Source organism: Scyliorhinus torazame, chromosome 21 (assembly GCF_047496885.1).
Source record: "Scyliorhinus torazame isolate Kashiwa2021f chromosome 21, sScyTor2.1, whole genome shotgun sequence".
Lineage (NCBI taxonomy): Eukaryota > Metazoa > Chordata > Chondrichthyes > Carcharhiniformes > Scyliorhinidae > Scyliorhinus > Scyliorhinus torazame.
Window position 1 is genome coordinate 66283947 of NC_092727.1, and position 20297 is coordinate 66304243.

General features: G+C 48.5%; 1 protein-coding gene across 3 annotated transcripts in view; it reads left to right on the forward strand.

Annotated features, from left to right (window-relative positions):
* Window positions 1-20297, forward strand: part of LOC140398326 (ATP-dependent RNA helicase DDX42-like) — a 192406-nt gene that overhangs the window by 163456 nt on the left and 8653 nt on the right. For all 3 annotated transcript variants that reach the window (XM_072486893.1, XM_072486894.1, XM_072486895.1), the window contains one exon: window positions 641-751. In XM_072486893.1, the coding sequence (XP_072342994.1) occupies window positions 641-751 (111 nt within the window). The remainder of the gene's footprint in view (window positions 1-640; window positions 752-20297) is intronic.

A 20297-nucleotide genomic window follows, 5' to 3' on the forward strand; every position in this document is an offset into this window, starting at 1 on the left:
GTGGAGTTCCTGATGAGGGGGCCAGAGCATCATGGTGAGGTGGGGGTTAGACTCTGGCTTAAAGCCTGTTAATTGCATGCATATGCATGCTTTAATTTACATATTCCCACTGCACAGGGAAAGTTGTGCATGCTGCCGCCAGCTGGGGATCGGAGTCTGGGCGGCGAACCTGTTTTTTGGGAGATGCTCTATTCTTCGCCAGAACGGGATTCCCGATCGGAACCAAGGGAAATTCCCAGCCCTTGTGTTTCTAGATACTATTTTCACCCTCATACCCAATTGCTAGGTATACATAGAGTTTTCTGAATGATATTCCTCTCCATTCCAGCTATACCCAAAGAGAGAAAATGAGGGGGAGTGATAACTCTCTATATCTGGCACTATTCCAGCTGTGTGTTTCAGTGATGTTTTTCAAGGTCAAGAGATGGATCACCTGCTATCTTGACCATGAAGGGTCAGGGAGACGATCAAATAGGACCAAAATAACTTTTGTTTATTGAGTTTCTTAAGTTAAAGGATTACCTTAATTTATTGCTATGTATCAAACATTTCATGAAAGTATTAATTTACTGGTTTAATAGTGTGTGTGTTACTATTTAAGTTAGCAGTAAGTATTCTAATCATTTTTATTCACTGTTAGAACCCATGGTTTCGAAAATCTCGTTACAAAGCTGGGAAAGGGAAGAGAATGAATATTGGAGGTGGAGGACTAGGCTACAGAGAACGTCCAGGGCTGGGCGCAGACACCTCCGTGAGTAAATGATGTTTTTGGTGTTGCTGCCATCAATGAATATTCTTTAGTTGACAGTAGTGCTGTCAGTGTCACATTGGAACTGCTGGCTTTTTACTGCTGTATACAAATACGAATGAGCCAGTGTCTTGAAAACTACCATTAACCTTATGTTCTGTCTAGGACTGTTCCAAGTTTTTTTGGATAAGTTTCTCCAATCAAATTGAAGCCAAAAATGGAATAAACTAGATTAAAAATAATGTTCCATTTTCAGTCTTTAAGCTGCAATTGAGATGGACTGTTACTCAATCCTTTTTAAAATCTGTTGATTATGGTTTTACATTTTAGCAACAACACAACAAAATTACAAAATAAATTGATTGATTGATTTGATTTATTGTCACATGTACCGAGGTACAGTGAAAAGTATTGTTCTGCGTACAGTCCAGACAGATCGTTCCATACATGAAAAAAAATCGGACATACTGCATGCATGATGTGGAGATGCCGGCATTGGACTGGGGTGAGCACAGTAAGAAGTCTTACAGCACCAGGTTAAAGTCCAACAGGTTTGTTTCAAATCACTAGCTTTCGGAGCACTGCTCCTTCACCTGAGGGAAGATGTATTAGCAATTTTGAAAAGCCTGAGGGTCGACAAGCCCCCTGGGCCAGATGGGATATATCCGAGGATTCTTTGGGAGTCAAGTATTGAGATTGCAGAGCCTTTTGCTTTGATCTTTGGGTCCTCACTGTCCACGGGGATAGTGCCAGAGGACTGGAGAATGGCGAATGGTGTTCCTCTGTTCAAGAAAGTGAATAGGAATGACCCTGGTAATTATAGGCCGGTTTGTCTTACTTCGGTGATCGGTAAGCTAATGGAAAAGATGCTGAGGGATAGGATTAATGACCATTTGGAAAGATGCAGCTTAATCCAGGATAGTCAACACGGATTCGTGAAGGGTAAGTCTTGCCTCACAAATTTATTGAATTCTTTGAGGAGGTAACTAAGTGTGTAGATGAGGGTAGAGCAATTGATGTCGTATACATGGATTTCAGTAAGGCGTTTGATAAGGTTCGCCATGGTCGGCTCATGAAGAAAGTAAGGAGGTGTGGGATAGAGGGAAATTTGGCCAATTGGATAAGTAGCTGGGTATCACACAGAAGACAGAGGGTGGTGGTGGGTGGAACATTTTCAGACTGGAGACCATTTACCAGCGGTGTACCACAGGGATCAGTGCTGGGTCCTGGGGCAGCATGGTAGCACAGTGGTTAGCACAAATGCTTCACAGCTCCAGGGTCCCAGGTTCGATTCCCAGCTTGGGTCACTGTCTGTGCGGAGTCTGCACGTTCTCCCCGTGTGTGCGTGGGTTTCCTCCGGGTGCTCCGGTTTCCTCCCACAGTCCAAAGATGTGCAGGTTAGGTGGATTCGCCATGCTAAATTGCCCTTAGTGTCCAAATTGCCCTTAGTGTTAGGTGGGGTTATGGTGATAGGGTGGAGGTGTGGGCTTGGGTAGGGTGCTCTTTCCAAGAGCCGGTGCAGACTCGATGGGCCGAATGGCCTCGTTCTGCATTGTAAATTCTATGAAATTCAATGATAACTTTCGTCCTCTGCTATTTGTGATTTTTATAACTGACTTGGAGGGGGCTGAAGGGTGGGTCAGTAAATTTACTGATGACACCAAGATTGGTGGAGTAGTGGATGAGGTGGAGGGCTGTTGTAGGCTGCAAAGAGACATTGATAGGATGCAGAGCTGGGCCGAAAAATGGCAGATGGAGTTTAATCCTGATAAGTGCGAGGTGATTCATTTTGGTAGGACAAATTTGAATGTGGATTACAGGGTCAACGGCAGGGTTCTGAGTAATGTGGAGGAATAGAGAGATCTTGGGGTTCATGTCCACAGATCTCTGAAGGTTGCCACTCAAGTGGATAGAGCCGTGAAGAAGGCCTATAGTGTGTTAGCGTTTATTAACAGGGGGCTTGAGTTTAAGAACCGTGGGGTTATGCTGCAACTGTACAGGACCCTGGTGAGACCACATTTGGAGTATTGTGTGCAGTTCTGGTCACCTCATTATAGCAAGGATGTGGAAGCATTGGAAAGGGTGCAAAGGAGATTTACCAGAATGCTGCCTGGATTGGAGGATAGGTCTTATGAGGAAAGGTTGAGGGAGCTGAGGCTTTTCTCATTGGAGTGAAGGAGGATGAGAGGCGACTTAATAGAGGTTATAAGATGATGAGAGGGCCAGATAGAGTGGACGTTCAGGGACTATTTCCTCGGGTGGATGTCGCTGTTACAAGGGGGCATAACTATAAGTTTCGGGGTGGGAGACATAGGAGGGATGTCCGAGGTAGGTTCTTTACTCAGAGAGTGGTCAGGGTGTGGAATGGACTGCCTGTTGTGATAGTCGAGTCAGACACTTTAGGAACTTTCAAGCGGTTATTGGATAGGCACATGGAGCACACCAGAATGACAGGGAATGGGATAGCTTGATCTTGGTTTCGGACAAAGCTCGTCACAGCATCGAGGGCCGATGGGCCTGTTCTTTGCTGTACTGTTGTTCTATGTAAATACATAAAGAGCAAGAATATTTCTAAGGAGTCGGGCCTATTAGAGATCAAAAATGTAATTTGTGTATGGAGGCAGAAGACATGAGCATGATTCTAATGGGTACTCTGCACCTGTCTTCTCAAAAGAGAGGAACAATAGGCAGCACGGTGGCGAAGTCCCAGGTTCGATCCTGGCTCTGGGTCACTTTCCGTGTGGAGTTTGCACATTATCCCCATGTTTGCGTGGGTTTCACCCCCACAACCCAAAGATGTGCAGGATAGGTGGATTGGCCACGCTAAATTGCCTGTTAATTGGAAAAAATTAATTGGGTACTGTATATCTATTTTTTTTAAAAGAGAGGAACAATGCAAATTTTATAGTTGAGTTGGAGGAATGTGAAATCTTGGATTGGATAAACAAAGAGGGAGTAGGAAGGTGTTTAGCATCTTTCAAAGTGAATACATTGCCAGTCCCAGGTGCAATGTATGTCAGTCTGCAAAGTGAAAGATGAGAAGAAATAGCGGTGGCTCAGATCACCATTTTCCAATCCTCTCTGACTACAGATTTGGGGCCAAAGGTCTGTAGGGCTGATGACATTGTATTATTGTTTAAAAGGGTGAAAGAAACAGATCAAGTAATTCAGGTGTGTGATGAATGGAGGAAAGTGTTATACATAATATTTTATATTTGTCGTAATGTTATTAACAACCCTGGGTTCGGTGAATCTCCGCGCTCGACAGGCCGAGTGTCCGCCGAGTCGCGCCGTCCTGAGTGTCCGCCGAGTCCCGCCGCCGTGGTTCACCTGTGGTCCCACCTGGCGGGTCCTCGGCGTTCTAGCTGACAATGGCCCTCAGTTTGGTGATCCGACTCCAGGGGGGGGTCACTACATCCTCCACGGTGGCCAGGCCCGCAATCGTTGGCTACCGATCAGCGGGCATGCTCATTCGGGGGGGGGGGGGGGGCGATGTTCCTCTGCACCAGGTCACTGTAGGACTCCGCCATGTTGCGCAGGGGCCGGTGTGAAGACGGCCGCCGCGCGCGTAACTGTAGAGCCCCGCCGGCAGCCAGATCTGCGGGACGCATGGCAGGGCCCTGCTAGCCCCTTTGAAGACTAGGAAAAAGGCCGGAGTGATTCTCGCCCACTTTCCAGCGGGCATGGGACTTAGTCCCAGAAAGGAGAATCCCGCCCACTGTTTTGATTTAGGAGGATTCCTGGAGTGTAGATAATTTGAGGGATTATGTTTACTCCTAGCTATGCAGGTTATGGGACATCTTAGTGGGCGTAGACTGGAGAATGTCTTATACTTGGGATACAGATTATGTAATTAATGGGAAGGGCCAGGCCTGTGTCATTTTTTCAGTTTTGCCATAGGATTTCAAGTTGAAAAGAACTGTCTTGACAAGACACAAGAATTTTCAGGTTGTTCCTGAAAGTGTGTCTTTCCAAAGGTCTGCACTGAAAAGCAAGTAAACCTGATTGTCAACTTTATTTATCAATGGCATTTGGACTATATTGGGTTGCTGTGGCTGGTGTTGCTGCGGATCTTCTACAACTGTCTGCTGTGAAGGAGCAGCTTCTCCAGTTGTTTATATATGTTTGTGGTATATTTGGTTGTTCATTTTCACCTTGTACAATCGAGGTGACAACTTCTCAACACAAGTCCGAAGTTGCCAAGTGGGTTAACTTTTGAGTGCGTTGAATGTTTGCACTCTGACTGGCTCTCAATTCTCAACTCGTGCAATGACCTGGCAGCTTTATCAAAGTGAAATTTGACTTTCTGAGTTAATTTTAATTTTGTCACTCACATTCCTGTTATTACTTCTGACTTCAGTAGTATTTTAGCTATTAAAAGAGTAGTTTGGGTGAGACATTAGTCTCTGAACTGGACTATCTCCATGCCTTCAGTCGGTGTGTTTCTCCACTCTAAGATTGTCTTATACACATCTGTGCCAGATATATTCCATTTTCTAATGATCCCTTCGGAAATTTTCACTGCTGCCTCAGCCTTTCCATTTGACGGGAGTTAGTGCAGAAATGACATGTGGTGCTGATTTTCCCCAATGGTTTTGGTAACGTCTGGATTCTACAGCCATCAACTGAGGGCCATTGTCACTCAACAGAATGCCGGTAATGTCATAAACGATTGAAGTGAGTTGTCAGTCATTGTGCAATCTCAATGGTGGCTGTTGACATCAGCTTGTCTTAACTCCCAATGGTCTGTTCTCAACAGTGGAGATAGTCAGTTCCAAAGAACTTCAAGCTTCATCCATAGTCTGTCTGGGGTGTCATGAGTGGCTCTTTAGCTTGGTAACTTGATACTCATTTATAGATATTGCACTGACTGATATGGTCCTTGATCTCATTGCTCATGTTTGGCCAACCGAGCACTTCTCTTCAGACTAGATTTAATTTCTTAATGGTTTGCTTGGACGCTATTCCGCATCTCTTTAGGGATGATGACTCCTAGTTCCTTTGTACAAGATGCCATCTTGGGTCATCACTTCATCCCTGCATGCCCAATACTCCCTTATAGCAACAGGTACGACTTAATCATTCTTTTATCACTACATCCTGCAGGACTAGGGCAGTTGCATCTCGTTACGTAGTTCACTTGATCTGAGCAAAATGCTTGTCTGTCAGGTCAATGCCCCTGCTGGGTTGATGATTTTCAGAGCTGTTGCTTCTTGCTGTATCTGGTAGATTTCACTCTGTACCAGCAGCAGTAACTTTCTTCAAAAAGGAGCACAGCTCTTGACAGCCTGTCGGTGATGTACATCGACTTCCCCGATTGTACTTAATTTCCAAATGATATCGCTGCAAATGAGTAACATCCTTTGTAGACACTTTGAAACAAGTAGAAGTGGTTTGAGAAAGATTCTTTAAACTAGCATGTAGTCAGACTCTACCGTCAGTTTGTTCCTTTCAAACAAGTACTGTTAAAATGTGTGACAACAAATACAAATGCCGGGCATTCTTTCTCAGTCTGTGTGACAGTGTTCGATTTGCGTGAATGCTCTGGATGCAAACATAACCAGTTGGCCTTGCTGCATGAGGCTGCTCCAAGTTCTGTCCCACTGTCACCACACCTCAGTGTGACCTCATTGTTAACACCCCAGTGTTGGCATTGTTGTCACTACTTATTTGATATGAGTGAAAGCTGCTGCTTGTTCTGTGCCCCAATACCACTGAACATCTTTGGAAGTGAGATTGTGTAGAGGTTGACACAATGATGACAAATTGGCAAGAACTTTGCTGGGTAGTTCACAAATCCACAAATCGTTCCAGAGCCTTCGCATCCTTTGATTGCTGCATCTCTGCTACAACTCTCATCGTATCAGGATCAGGGCGAACACTTTTCACTGTCAGTAAACAGTCTGTCAGTGTGACTTCAGTCATCTTTGGTTGCAGTTTTTTCTGATTCAACTACAGGTTCATCTGGCGAGCTCTCTGCAGCCTCATTAGATTCTGACCATGGTCTGCAATGGCTTCATCCATCATTTCTCACATCCATAGATTAGCAGGTCATTTCTGCTGGCCAGATCGCTTCTACTCCTGGAAGATCTTTAATTGTCTTGTGCTGTCGTTGATACTCTTCTGGAGCAGTAGAAATGCCAAATGGTATCCGCGACCATCGGTACCACCCAAATGACATCCAGAATATAGTCGGAAACTACTGCTTTCATCGAACTTCACTTGTCAGTATCCATCCTTCTCATTCAGGGTAGACCTTTGCCATGGAAAGTCGCAGCAAAATCTCTTCTGTAGTTGGGATGGAGTAGTGAGCTCTCTTTAAAGTTCAATGAGATCCTTTGATCTCTGCACACTCCGCTGTCCAGCTTGTTTTGCTGCTACCATGCTGCTAATCCACTCAGTGAGAGTTATCACTTTCTTAGTTACTCCCATCTTTTCAAGTTTCTCTATCGTATCGTTCTGGCTGGACTTGAGGGGAGCTGGAACTGCCCTTGGAAAATGCTGAGTTGGTTTCACTCTCATTTACTTCCAAGATGATATTCAACAGGAAGATGTCCAAGACCTGTGAAAACATCTCAGTCATTTTTTAGGATTTGTTGAGCAGTCTGGTTTTATGCTGTGTGAAACACTGCAACCTTCTAGTACTTGAAGGATTACCAGTCCAAGCTTTCGACTTGTTTCAGCTGCAATGAATAGATTTTGCTGTGTCCATTATTCTGAACTGCATATCTACTTTCTTCCCATTGCATTGGGGTTTCAACTTAGTTTGCCTTCCTTGGGGTAAGTAGGGTGGCACGGTAGCAAAGTGGTTAGCACTGTTGCTTCACAGCACCACGGTCCCAGCATCGATTTGCGGCTTGTGTCACTGTCTTTGCAGAATCCGTACGTTCTCCCTGTGTCTGCGTGAGTTTCCTCCGGGTGCTCCAGTTTCCTCCCCCAGGTCCCGAAAGACGTGCTTGTTCGGTGAATTGGACATTTTGAATTCTCCCTCAATGTACCCAAATAGGCGCCGGAGTGCGACGACTAGGGGATTTTCACAGTTACTTCATGGCAGCAGTGTTAATGTAAGCCTACTTGTGACACTAATAAAAGATTATTAATGTTCCATCTTATAGCCTCAACTTTACCTGTGGCTTCATTGTTGGGACTTTCAAAGACCTTGAGCAACTTCACACAGGTCTTTAAAGCTCATGATGTTGCTCGGAGCATCAGTGCCTGTCTGACACTTCACGTTAACTTGATGGTCTCCTTCTACAGTCATCATTGCAATCTTCACAATCCATTTTTCCCCCTCTAGACTTGAGGGCACCAGTCTGTTCTCGGGCGCCAGGTTCACCTTCCAACATCATAATAATTTTTATTAGTGTCACAAGTAGGTTTACATTAACACTGCCATGAATTTACTGTGAAAATCCCCTAGTCGCCACACTCCGGCACCTGTTTGGGTACACTGAGGGAGAATTCAGATTGTCCAATTCATCGAAGAAGCACGTCTTTCGGGACCTGCGGGAGGAAACAGGAGCACCCGGAGGAAACACACACACACACTGGGAGAACGTGCAGACTCTGCGCAGACAGTGACCCAAACCGGGAATCGAACCCGGGTCCCTGGCACTGTGAAACAACAGTGCGAACCACTGCTCTTGTGCCGCCCATCACGCCTGAGAACATGTTTATTAGCTAGTTTTTTCTCTTTCCAGCAAAATACTTGTGTACAAAGTGATTCATCTTCTTGCAGTCAGAGCATGACTTTCCCCACACTGGACCTTTCTTTGTGTCCTCAATATTTACATGCAGTACTCTGGCTATCATCTCTCCGCTGGCCCTTCTACAAATAGTTATTCTTTTTCTCTATTGTCTTAAGCTTCATCATTATTTGGTCGACACAATGACATAATGGTTAGCACTGCCGCCTCACCGCTCCAAGGACCCGGATTCTATTCCGGCCTTGGTTGACTGTGTGGAGTTTGCACTTTCTCCCTGTGTCTGTGTGAGTTTCCTCCGGTTGCTCCGGTTTCCTCCCACAATCCAACGGTGTGCAGATTAGGTGGATTGGCCATGCTAAATTGCCCCTTAGTGTCCAAAGGTTAGGTGGGGTTACTGGTTTACGGGAATAGGGTGTAGGTGTGGGCTTAAGTAGTGTGCTCTTTCAAGGGCCAGTGCGGACTCGATGGGCCAAATGCCCTCCTTCTGCACTGTAAATTCTATGATTCAATTCTCCCATCAGTGCTCTGCAGCTGATTGACCGCTTCTGCACATGTCAATATCTTTCTTGAGAGTAAGTTTCTCTTTGCTCAGCAGATGTGCTGTTATGGCAGGATCTGTTGTCCGAAGACAATCCTATCTGATCAGATCATCCTTCAGTTGCTCAAACGCACAAGATTCAACTGGATATATCAGTGCAGTCACAGACTAATCAATGTTTCCCCCCTTTCCTGAATTCTGGTGTTGACCGAGGGCCACAGCAAAGACGCTCCCGCACAGCCACAAAATCACGGCTTTTTGGAGGGGGTTTTCCCGGGGAATTAAAAAAAAAAATTTAAATTCCTTAGGCCCCGTGAATTCGGCCCTGCCCAGGCCCCAAAGCTCCGATCCACGGAGCTGGAGAGGGAGAGGGGGAAAAAAAGGTGAGCTGCACGTGAAGGAGGAGTGGGGATCGCTCCGAAACGGCCTGAAAGTCTGAGCACGAATGAGAATTCGCTATTGTCAGTCCGGATGAAATGATCAATCGAACACCAAGTCACTTCAACGTACGTTTATTCACGGCCGAACACCACTGTACTTCGGGGAGCACAGCAGCAAGCCAATATCAGTACATTTGACAGTAGCTTATATACAGTATAACACTCTCTCTTTTCTGAGGACGGCCCGCCTTAGAGGCCCAAGTTAGGAACACTTTCTGTTGCTCTCAGCTAAATTATTATGCTCTCAGCTAAATTATAATTATCTTTAAATGAGGAACCCATTCCCTCATCTGCGTCCTGTTATTGCCGACTGTCTGGTGCAAAAGCAGAAGCGATTCATCTCGAAAGTCACGTACACAGTTACAAAGCTTCGACATTCCATTTCCCATCAAGCTCTATTCTATCTTGATTTGACATTCTATTTCCCATCAAGCTCCGATTCAACCTTGAGCCAAACTCTCACGGAGAGGATCACAAGGACAAAATAAGATTTTTTTAATTCAACCTTCCTTGTTCCTCTCCTGCAAATTTTTTTTTTTTTAAAGGAAAACTTTTTTAAAGGGGGGAAAAAAACTTTCAAAAAAAAAAAAGGAAGGTACAGACAGAAATATGCCTCCAAATAATAAATTGAGGGGACGGCGAGATGTAAGAAGGAACAGCGGCGAAGGAAAAAAGGAGCTGCAGCCGCGCAGGCAGACGACCCCACGGGGCGAGGCGGAGGTTCAGGCGAATCAGGAAGCGGAAAAGCTGGTGAGTTGAGCAGGAACCGGATGCGGAGACCATCCCCCCCCCCCCCCCCCCCCACCCGCACACGGGGATGAATGGAGAAGCCTACTGAGAACAGAAATAAACGCCATAAAGGAGGAGATAAAAACGGAGATAAACGCCATGAGGGAGGCACTCAGGACAGAGCTCCACACAATGATGAAGGAGATGCTGGCTGAGACAACAGAAAAAATGCAGCGAACCATCAATGGCCTGGAAAGGAAGGTGGAGGTGCAGGAGAATACTATTCAGGAGTTGGAGACGGCCGCCTCGGACCAGAACGACAGGATGGTAACTCAGGAAACCGTGGTGAAAAGGCTGGTAACCTAAGGGGGAAAGCGGAGGACCAGGTAAATAGGTCCAGGCGGCAGAATGTTAAAATAGTGGGTCTGCCAGAGGGGATGGAGGGCAGCGATCCAACAGGCTACGTCACCCAAATGCTGGGCAAGCTAGTGGGAAGGGAGAAGTTTCCAAACCCACCCCCCCGGAAATCGACAGGGCGCACAGGTCGCTCCGACCCAGGCCCAAAGCCAGGGAGCATCCCAGAGCGATTATCGTGAAGCTGCACAGGTTCCAAGACAGGGAAAAAAATCCTAAAGTGTGCCCGGCAGACGAAAGCGCACACGTGGGAAGGGAAGACCATAAAGGTGTACCAGGACATTGGGGCGGACCTGGCCAAAAGAAGGACTGAATTCAACAGGGCCAAATCAGCACTCTACAAAAGTAATGTGAAATTTGGGATGTTATTCCCGGCCAAACTCTAGGTAACATTTGAGGGGAAGGAGCTGTTTTTTAACACCCCAGCGGCAGCGGAGGAGTTCATTAGAGCAAACAAACTGGAGGAGGGACAGCCACAACGGCCATCATGAAAGCGACGGGGAAGGAAAAGAAAGGAAGAATCGGAACAAAGAGCAGCGGGCAGACCGCAAACAGAGACAATAAGATCACGAACTGTACACACATGTTTGGTGCACTGTGCGGGACTGTGCTGACTCGTTCCCGGGCTCGTTGCACCTCTCAATGCAATGGGGGGAGCGAAGCAAGGTGAATGAGGGTGAAAAAGGCGGGCCGGAGGGCGAGACGAGGGCTAGCAAAAGGATGGCAAAACAGGACCAGAACAGGGCAAGTGCTGGGAAGGGGGCCACCGTGCTAGCTAGGAGGGCTAACACGGGAGGGCAGGAAGAAAGGAGGACCGCGGCGCGCTTCTCAGGGGAGAGGGAGCGCCTGGCACAAAGAGAAAAAGAGAAGGGGGGGCAGGGCTGAAGGGGGGGGGAGAACAGAGGAACAGGGACTAAGTGGGGGGGGAGTCGGGGGAGAGCGCAGAGCAAAAGGGAAGGGTGAGGTAGATAAGCAGCACGAACACCGGCCTCGGCAGGCATGGAGCAGGGCGAGGAACCAAGACGGTGCCACAAACAGCCACTCGGGAGGGCTTCAGGACGAAGGGAGACCCTGGAGTGCAGGGGCGCAGCCACGTGACGTACACACAGCTGGCAGCCATGGTGGGTGCCCCCTGGACAAAAGGAAACCCCGGAGGCCCTGGGGCCCGACCTTATGGTGAGAGCGGTGACCACGGCCATTTTGTACGGCCCCCTAATGAAGGGATACCCCGGAGGGCAGGGGCGCATCCACCAGGTAAGTATGGGAGACCCCACAGGACCGGGGGGTCAAAAACCCCCCATCAGGGTTGTTACCTGAAACGTAAGGGGACTCAGTGGCCCGGTCAAAAGATCCAGAGTCTTCACCCACCTAAGAAGCCTGAAAGCAGACATAATCTACCGACAGGAGACGCACCTGAGGGAGAAGGACAGATGGCTGGTAAGGAAGGGCTGGGTGGGACAGACATACCACTCATGCTACGGGACGAGGGCTAGGGGAATAGCAATATTAATTATTAAGAGGACGAGGTTTACGGAAACCAAGACAGTTACGGACCCAGGGGGACGGTACGTCATGGTCAGCGGTGTCCTGGAAGGGGCACCGGTCGTACTGGCAAATGTGTACGCTCCCAACTGGGACTACACATAATTCATAAAGAAGACCATGGCAGAAATCCCCGACCTTGACACACACCGACTTATCATGGGGGGCGACTTCAACTGTGTACAGGACCCACTGACCGACCGATCAAATCCCAGAGCAGTGAAAAAGACTGACATGGCTAGGGAACTAGGAGCATTTATGGAGCAGATGGGGGCGGTGGACCCATGGAGGTTCCTGCACCCGGGAGAGAAGGAATTTTCATACTTCTCACAAGTTTGCACTGAGTGCTGAATTTGGTGCATTTGAGTGCTATAGTGAGAGTTTGGTGACTGAGGGAGTATAAGGCTTCATTTTTATCTAAAGTCTAGTCTTTCTTTAATTTATTTAATGAACTGAAAAGTTGCTGTTTGGTTTAGAAGAAGGTGAATTTTCAATCAGCTTTAAACAAAGCTTCTACTTGTAGGCACTTGCAGCTGGAGCTTGTTAATTAGTTAATTGGATTAGGTCAGTTTTCAGAGGCTAGATTCACAGTATAAAAGTGATCCCCCTACAGTGCAGACTTTGTTTGCAGTGAGTGCTGAATTTGGTGCATTTGAGTGCTATAGTGAGAGTTTGGTGACTGAGGGAGTTAGGTGAGGAGGGAGTAAGGTGCTCCTTTCATTTTGTTTCCTACATTTCCGCAAAGAGTGAGAAGAGAGCCAGGAGTTTACCGAGAGTGCAGCTGACTGGGAGCAGAGTCGGAGGGCGGAGATCCAGTTGGTCCACAGGGCAGCTATATTCTGTAAGGTAAGAGGGGATGGAGGCTAGGCCAGTTGCATGCTCCTCCTGTAGGATGTGGGTGGTGAGGGATACCACCGGTGTCCCCGCTGACTATACCTGTGAGAAGTGCACCCAACTCCAGCTCCTTAAAGACCGTGTTAGGGAACTGGAGCTGAAGCTGGATGAACTCCGAATCATCCGGGAGGCAGAGGGGGTGATAGAGAAGAGTTACAGGGAGGTAACCACACCCAAGGTACAGGACAAGAATAGCTGGGTTACAGTCAGTGGGAAAAAAAACAGGCAGACAGTGCAGGGATCCCTCGTGGCCATTCCCCTTCAAAACAAGTATACCGTTTTGGATGCTGTGGGGGGGGGGGGGGGGGTGACCTACCCGGGGGAAGGCCCTAGCGGCCAGGTCTCTGGCACTGAGTCTGGCTCTGGGGCTCAGAAGGGAAGGGGGGTGACTAGAAAAGCAATAGTTGTAGGAGATTCAATGGTTAGGAGAATAGATAGGAGATTCTGTGGTCGCGAGCGAGACTCCCGGAAGGTATGTTGCCTCCCGGGTGCCAGGGCCAGGGATGTTTCGGATCGTGTCTTCAGGATCCTTAAGGGGGAAGGTGAGCAGCCAGAAGTCGTGGTGCACATTGGTACCAATGACGTAGGTAGGAAAAGAGGTGTGGAGGTAATAAATGAGTTTAGGGAGTTAGGCTGCAAGTTAAAAGCCAGGACAGACAGAGTTGTCATCTCTGGTTTGTTGCCGGTGCCACGTGATAGCGAGGCTAAGAATAGGGAGAGAGTGCTGCTGAACACGTGGCTGCAGGAATGGTGTAGGAGGGAGGGCTTTAGGTATTTGGATAATTGGAGGGCATTCTGGGGAAGGTGGGACCTGTACAAGCAGGGCGGGTTGCATCTGAGCCAGAGAGGCACCAATATCCTGGGAGGGAGATTTTCTACTACTCTTCGGGAGGGTTTAAACTAATTTGGCAGGGGAATGGGAACCGGATTTGTAGTCCAGCAACTAAGGTAGCTGATATTCAGGACGCCAAAGCGTGTAATGAGGCAGTGGGGAAGGGAACACTGACAAAGGAGAGTACTTGCAGGCATGGAGATGGGTTGAAGTGTGTATACTTCAACGCAAGAAGCATCATGAATAAGGTGGGTGAACTTAAGGCATGGATCGGTACTTGGGACTACGATGTGGTGGCCATCACGGAAACCTGGATAGAAGAGGGGCAGAAATGGTTGTTGGAGGTCCCTGGTTATAGATGTTTCAATAAGATTAGGGAGGGTGGTAAAAGAGGTGGGGGGGGGGTGGCATTGTTAATTAGAGATAGTATAACAGCAGCAGAAAGGCAGTTCGAGGAGTATCAGCCTACTGAGGTAGTATGGGCTGAAGTCAGAAATAGGAAAGGAGCAGTCACCTTGTTAGGAGTTTTCTATAGGCCCCCCAATAGTAGCAGAGATGTGGAGGAACAGATTGGGAAACAGATTTTGGAAAGGTGCAAAAGTCACAGGGTAGTAGTCATGGGTAACTTTAACTTCCCAAACATTGAGTGGAAACTCTTTAGATCAAATAGTTTGGATGGGGAGGTGTTTGTGCAGTGTGTCCAGGAAGCTTTTCTAACACAGTATGTAGATTGTCCGACCAGAGGAAGGGCAATATTGGATTTAGTACTTGGTAATGAACCAGGGCAAGTGATAGATTTGTTAGTGGGGGAGCATTTTGGAGATAGTGATCACAATTCTGTGACTTTCAGTTTAGTAATGGAGAGGGATAGGTGCGTGCAACAGGGCAAGGTTTACAATTGGGGGAAGGGTAAATACGATGTTGTCAGACAAGAATTGAAGTGCATAAGTTGGGAACATAGGCTGTCAGGGAAGGACACAAGTGAAATGTGGAACTTGTTCAAGGAACAGGTACTACGTGTCCTTGATATGTATGTCCCTGTCAGGCAGGGAAGAGATGGTCGAGTGAGGGAACCATGGTTGACAAGAGAGGTTGAATGTCTTGTTAAGAGGAAAAAGGAGACTTATGTAAGGCTGAGGAAACGAGGTTCAGACAGGGCGTTGGAGGGATACAAGATAGCCAGGAGGGAACTGAAGAAAGGGATTAGGAGAGCTAAGAGAGGGCATGAACAATGTTCGGCGGGTAGGATCAAGGAAAACCCCAAGGCCTTTTACACATGTGAGAAATATGAGAATGACTAGAGCGAGGGTAGGTCCGATCAAGGACAGTAGCGGGAGATTGTGTATTGAGTCTGAAGAGATAGGAGAGGTCTTGAACGAGTACTTTTCTTCTGTATTTACAAATGAGAGGGGCCATATTGTTGGAGAGGACAGTGTGAAACAGACTGGTAAGCTCGAGGAAATACTTGTTAGGAAGGAAGATGTGTTGGGCATTTTGAAAAACTTGAGGATAGACAAGTCCCCCGGGCCTGACAGGATATATCCAAGGATTCTATGGGAAGCAAGAGATGAAATTGCAGAACCGTTGGCAATGATCTTTTCGTCCTCACTGTCAACAGAGGTGGTACCAGGGGATTGGAGAGTGGCGAATGTCGTGCCCCTGTTCAAAAAAGGGAACAGGGATAACCCTGGGAATTACAGGCCAGTTAGTCTTACTTCGGTGGTAGGCAAAGTAATGGAAAGGGTACTGAAGGATAGGATTTCTGAGCATCTGGAAAGACACTGCTTGATTAGGGATAGTCAGCACGGATTTATGAGGGGTAGGTCTTGCCTTTCAAGTCTTATTGAATTCTTTGAGGAGGTGACCAAGCATGTGGATGAAGGTAAAGCAGTGGATGTAGTGTACATGGATTTTAGTAAGGCATTTGATAAGGTTCCCCATGGTAGGCTTCTGCAGAAAGTAAGGAGGCATAGGATAGTGGGAAATTTGGCCAGTTGGATAACGAACTGGCTAACCGATAGACGTCAGAGAGTGGTGATGGATGGCAAATATTCAGCCTGGATCCCAGTTACCAGTGGCGTACCGCAGGGATCAGTTCTGGGTCCTCTGCTATTTGTGATTTTCATTAATGACTTGGATGAGGGAGTTGAAGGGTGGGTCAGTAAATTTGCAGACGATACGAAGATTGGTGGAGTTGTGGATAGTGAGGAGGGCTGTTGTCGGCTGCAAAGAGACATAGATAGGATGCAGAGCTAGGCTGAGAAGTGGCAGATGGAGTTTAACCCTGAAAAGTGTGAGGTGGTTTATTTTGGAAGGACAAATATGAATGCAGAATACAGGGTTAATGGTAGAGTTCTTGGCAATGTGGAGGAGCAGAGAGATCTTGGGGTCTATGTTCATACATCTTTGAAAGTTGCCACTCGAGTGGATAGAGGTGTGAAGAAGGCCTGTGGTGTGCTAGCGTTCATTAACAGAGGGATTGAATTTAAGAGCCGTGAGGTGATGATGCAGCTGTAGAAAACCTTGGTAAGGCCACATTTGGAGTACTGTGTACAGTTCTGGTCGCCTCATTTTAGGAAGGTTGTGGAAGCTTTGGAAAAGGTGCAAAGGAGATTTACCAGGATGTTGCCTGGAATGGAGAGTAGGTCTTACGAGGAAAGGTTGAGGGTGCTAGGCCTTTTCTCATTAGAACGGAGAAGGACGAGGGGCGACTTGATAGAGGTTTATAAGATGATCAGGGGAATAGATAGAGTAGACAGTCAGAGACTTTTTCCCCGGGTGGAACAAACCATTACAAGGGGACATAAATTTAAGGTGAATGGTGGAAGATATAGGGGGGATGTCAGAGGTAGGTTCTTTACCCAGAGAGTAGTGGGGGCATGGAATGCACTGCCTGTGGAAGTTGTTGAGTCGGAAACATTAGGGACCTTCAAGCAGCTATTGGATAGGTACATGGATTACGGTAAAATGATGTAGTGTAGATTTATTTGTTCTTAAGGGCAGCACGGTAGCATTGTGGATAGCACAATTGCTTCACAGCTCCAGGGTCCCAGGTTCGATTCCGGTTTGGGTCACTGTCTGTGCGGAGTCTGCACATCCTCTCCGTGTCTGCATGGGTTTCCTCCGGGTGCTCCGGTTTCCTCCCACAGTCCAAAGATGTGCGGGTTAGGTGGATTGGCCATGATAAATTGCCCTTAGTGTCCAAAATTGCCCTTAGAGTTGGGTGGAGGTGTTGACTTTGGGTAGGGTGCACTTTCCAAGAGCCGGTGCAGACTCAATGGCCGAATGGCCTCCTTCTGCACTGTAAATTCAATGATAATCCATGATTAATCTAGGACAAAGGTTCGGCACAACATGGGCCGAAGGGCCTGTTCTGTGCTGTATTTTTCTATGTTCTAAGTGCACAAGGTATACACCCGTATCGACTTCTTTGCAGTGGGGAAATCGGTGCTTCCAGGGATCACGGGAACGGACTACTCCGCGACCGTTATCTCTGACCACGCTCCACACTATATGGATGTAAGGTTGGAGACAGGCCGTGCCCAGCGCCCCACATGGGGGCTGGACACGGACCTCCTGGCCGACAAGGCCTTCTGTCAGAAAACATCCCGGACCATCGGCGACTACGTGAGTAACAACCAAAACGGGGAGGTCTCACCCTCCACGTTCTGGAAGGCACTGAAGGCCATGATCAGAGGAGAGATCATAGCCTACAACGCAAGCAGAGATAGGGAAGGGAGGGTGGCCAGGCAACAACTGGTGGACTCCATTCTGGAAGTCGATAGAAAATACTCCGAGGCCCCGGCCGTAGGGCTGCTGGCGGAGAGGAAAAAGCTGCAAATGGACTTTAACCTGCTATCCACTCGGAAAGCAGTGTACCAAATCCGTCAGACACGGGTGACCTTCTACGAACACGGAGACAAGGCTGGCCACCTATTGGCTCACCAGCTGAGAAAGCAGGCAGCCACAAGGGAAATAGCGCAGGTAAAGGATAGCAGAGGCAGACTGGTAACAGAACCAAAGGAGGTCAATCGGGCATTTGAGACCTTCTACCGGGGATTGTACACCTCCGAGCCCCCCAACGGGGACGCGGGGATGAAACTGTTCCTAGACGGACTGGAACTACCAGTTGTGGGGAAGACAGACGGGCGGAGCTGGAAGCACCGATAGACCTGGGAGAAATCATGGGGAGCATCAGCTCCATGCAGGCGGGGAAGGCACCGGGACCCGATGGATTCCCGGTGGACTTCTACAAAAAATTTGCACCAGTACTGGCCCCACACCTAAGGGACATGTTCGCGGACTCACTGGCAAGGGGCACCCTGCCCCCAACGCTAGCGCAGGCTACAATTTCACTGATGCCCAAAAAAGATAAAGACCTGACGGAATGCGGATCATACAGACCCATTTCACTGTTGAACGTGGATGCGAAAATACTCGCAAAGGTCCTGGCCAAAAGGCTGGAGGGCTGTGTGTCAGAGGTGGCCGCAGAGGACCAAACCGGCTTTGTCAAGGGTAGGCAGCTCACAGCGAACATCAGGCGGCTGCTGAACGTAATAATGACCCCCTCTGGGGAGAGAACACCAGAGGCGATCGTCTCCCTGGACGCAGAAAAGGCCTTCGACAGAGTCGAATGGAAATACCTCCTTGAGGTACTGGAACGGTTTGGGCTAGGAGTGGGGTTCACTGCCTGGGTGAGGCTCTTGTACAACGCTCCCAAAGCAAGCGTCCGAACTAACACCACCAGCTCTAAATACTTCCAGCTGCAGAGAGGAACAAGACAGGGCTGCCCCCTGTCCCCACTCTTGTTTGCTCTAGCCATCGAACCCCTGGCGATAGCCCTGCGGGACGCGAAAAGCTGGAAGAGAATCCGGAGAGGAGACAGAGAGCACAGAGTCTCACTCTATGCAGGTGACCTGCTCCTCTATGTCTCTAAGCCACAGGAGGGACTGAAGGCAATCCTGCAAATGCTGAAAGAGTTTGGAACCTTCTTGGGCTACAAACTTAACCTGGGCAAAAGCGAGGCATTCCCAGTGAACCCAAACGGGAGGGAGAGAGCTGGAGGGGCTCCTGTTCAAAACAGCCCAGAACAGATTCTGCTACCTGGGGATCCAGACAGCCAGAGACTGGACACAGATCCACAAGTGGAACCTGACCAGTCTGGTGGAGGAAGTAAGAAGAGACCTTCAAAGGTGGGGCTCACTCCCACTCTCCCTGGCGGGGAGAGTGCAGACGATCAAGATGAACGAACTATCAAGGTTCCTCTTCCTGTTTAGATCCATTCCTATCTTCATCCCCAAGGCCTTTTTCCAAAACGTAGACAGTCTAATCTTGGCGTTTGTGTGGGGGGGGAGGGGGGGGGGTTAAGAACCCGAGAATCCCAAAACAGACACTGCAAAGAAGGAAAATCAAAGGGGGCTTGGCCTTATCAAACCTACAATACTACCACTGGGCAGCAACGGCAGAAAGAATGAGGGGATGGGTACAAGAACCTGACACAGATTGGGTACAAATGGAGGAGGCATCCTGTAAAGGAACGACCCTCCGGGCCCTGCCCACAGCAGCACTCCCATCCCTATCAACAAGATTCACAACAGGCCCAGTGGTAGCAGTCAAGCTGAGAACATTGACCCAGCTCAGACAACACTTCGGGATAACTAAAATGTCCCCCATGGCACCCATCTGCAGCAATCACAGATTCCCCCCAGCCATGCTAGATACCACCTTCAAAAGATGGAGGCGGGACGGGGGCACATTGACGGTCGGGGACTTCTACGTAGGGCACAGACTGGCGACACTCGACAAACTGACAAGGAAGTGGAGGCTAGCAAAAGGACAGGAAATGAGACACCTCCAAATAAAACACTTCCTCTGCAAAGAGACAGTGGGGTACCCTGGGGCCCCAGAAACCACACTACTAGAGGACCTGATAGGCACAAGCAACGAGAAGGGGGGGCTATGTGGGAAAATCTACGGACAGCTACTGGACAGAGCCTGCACTCCACTGGACGAGACCAGACAAAAATGGGAGGATGAGCTGGGGACAGAGGTAGGATGGGGACTCTGGAGCGAAGCACTGAGCAGGACGAACTCCACCTCCTCCTGCGCAAGGCTAAGCCTAATGCAGCTCAAGGTTCTGCACAGAGCGCACCTGACCAGAACCCGAATGAGCAGGTTCTTCCCGGAGGTGGAGGACAAATGTGAACGGTGCCAGAGGGGCCCGGCCAACCACACCCACATGTTTTGGGCTTGCCCCAAGCTTGCTGGATTCTGGACAACTTTCGCCAAGGCAATGTCCAAGGTTTTGGGGGTGAGGGTGAAGCCATGCCCAATAGTGGCAATCTTCGGGGTATCGGAGCAGCCAGAGTTACACATGGGGAAGGGGGCCAACGCTCTTGCTTTCGCTCCCCTAATCGCACACCGGAGAATTCTGCTCGGCTGGCGATCGGCAGCA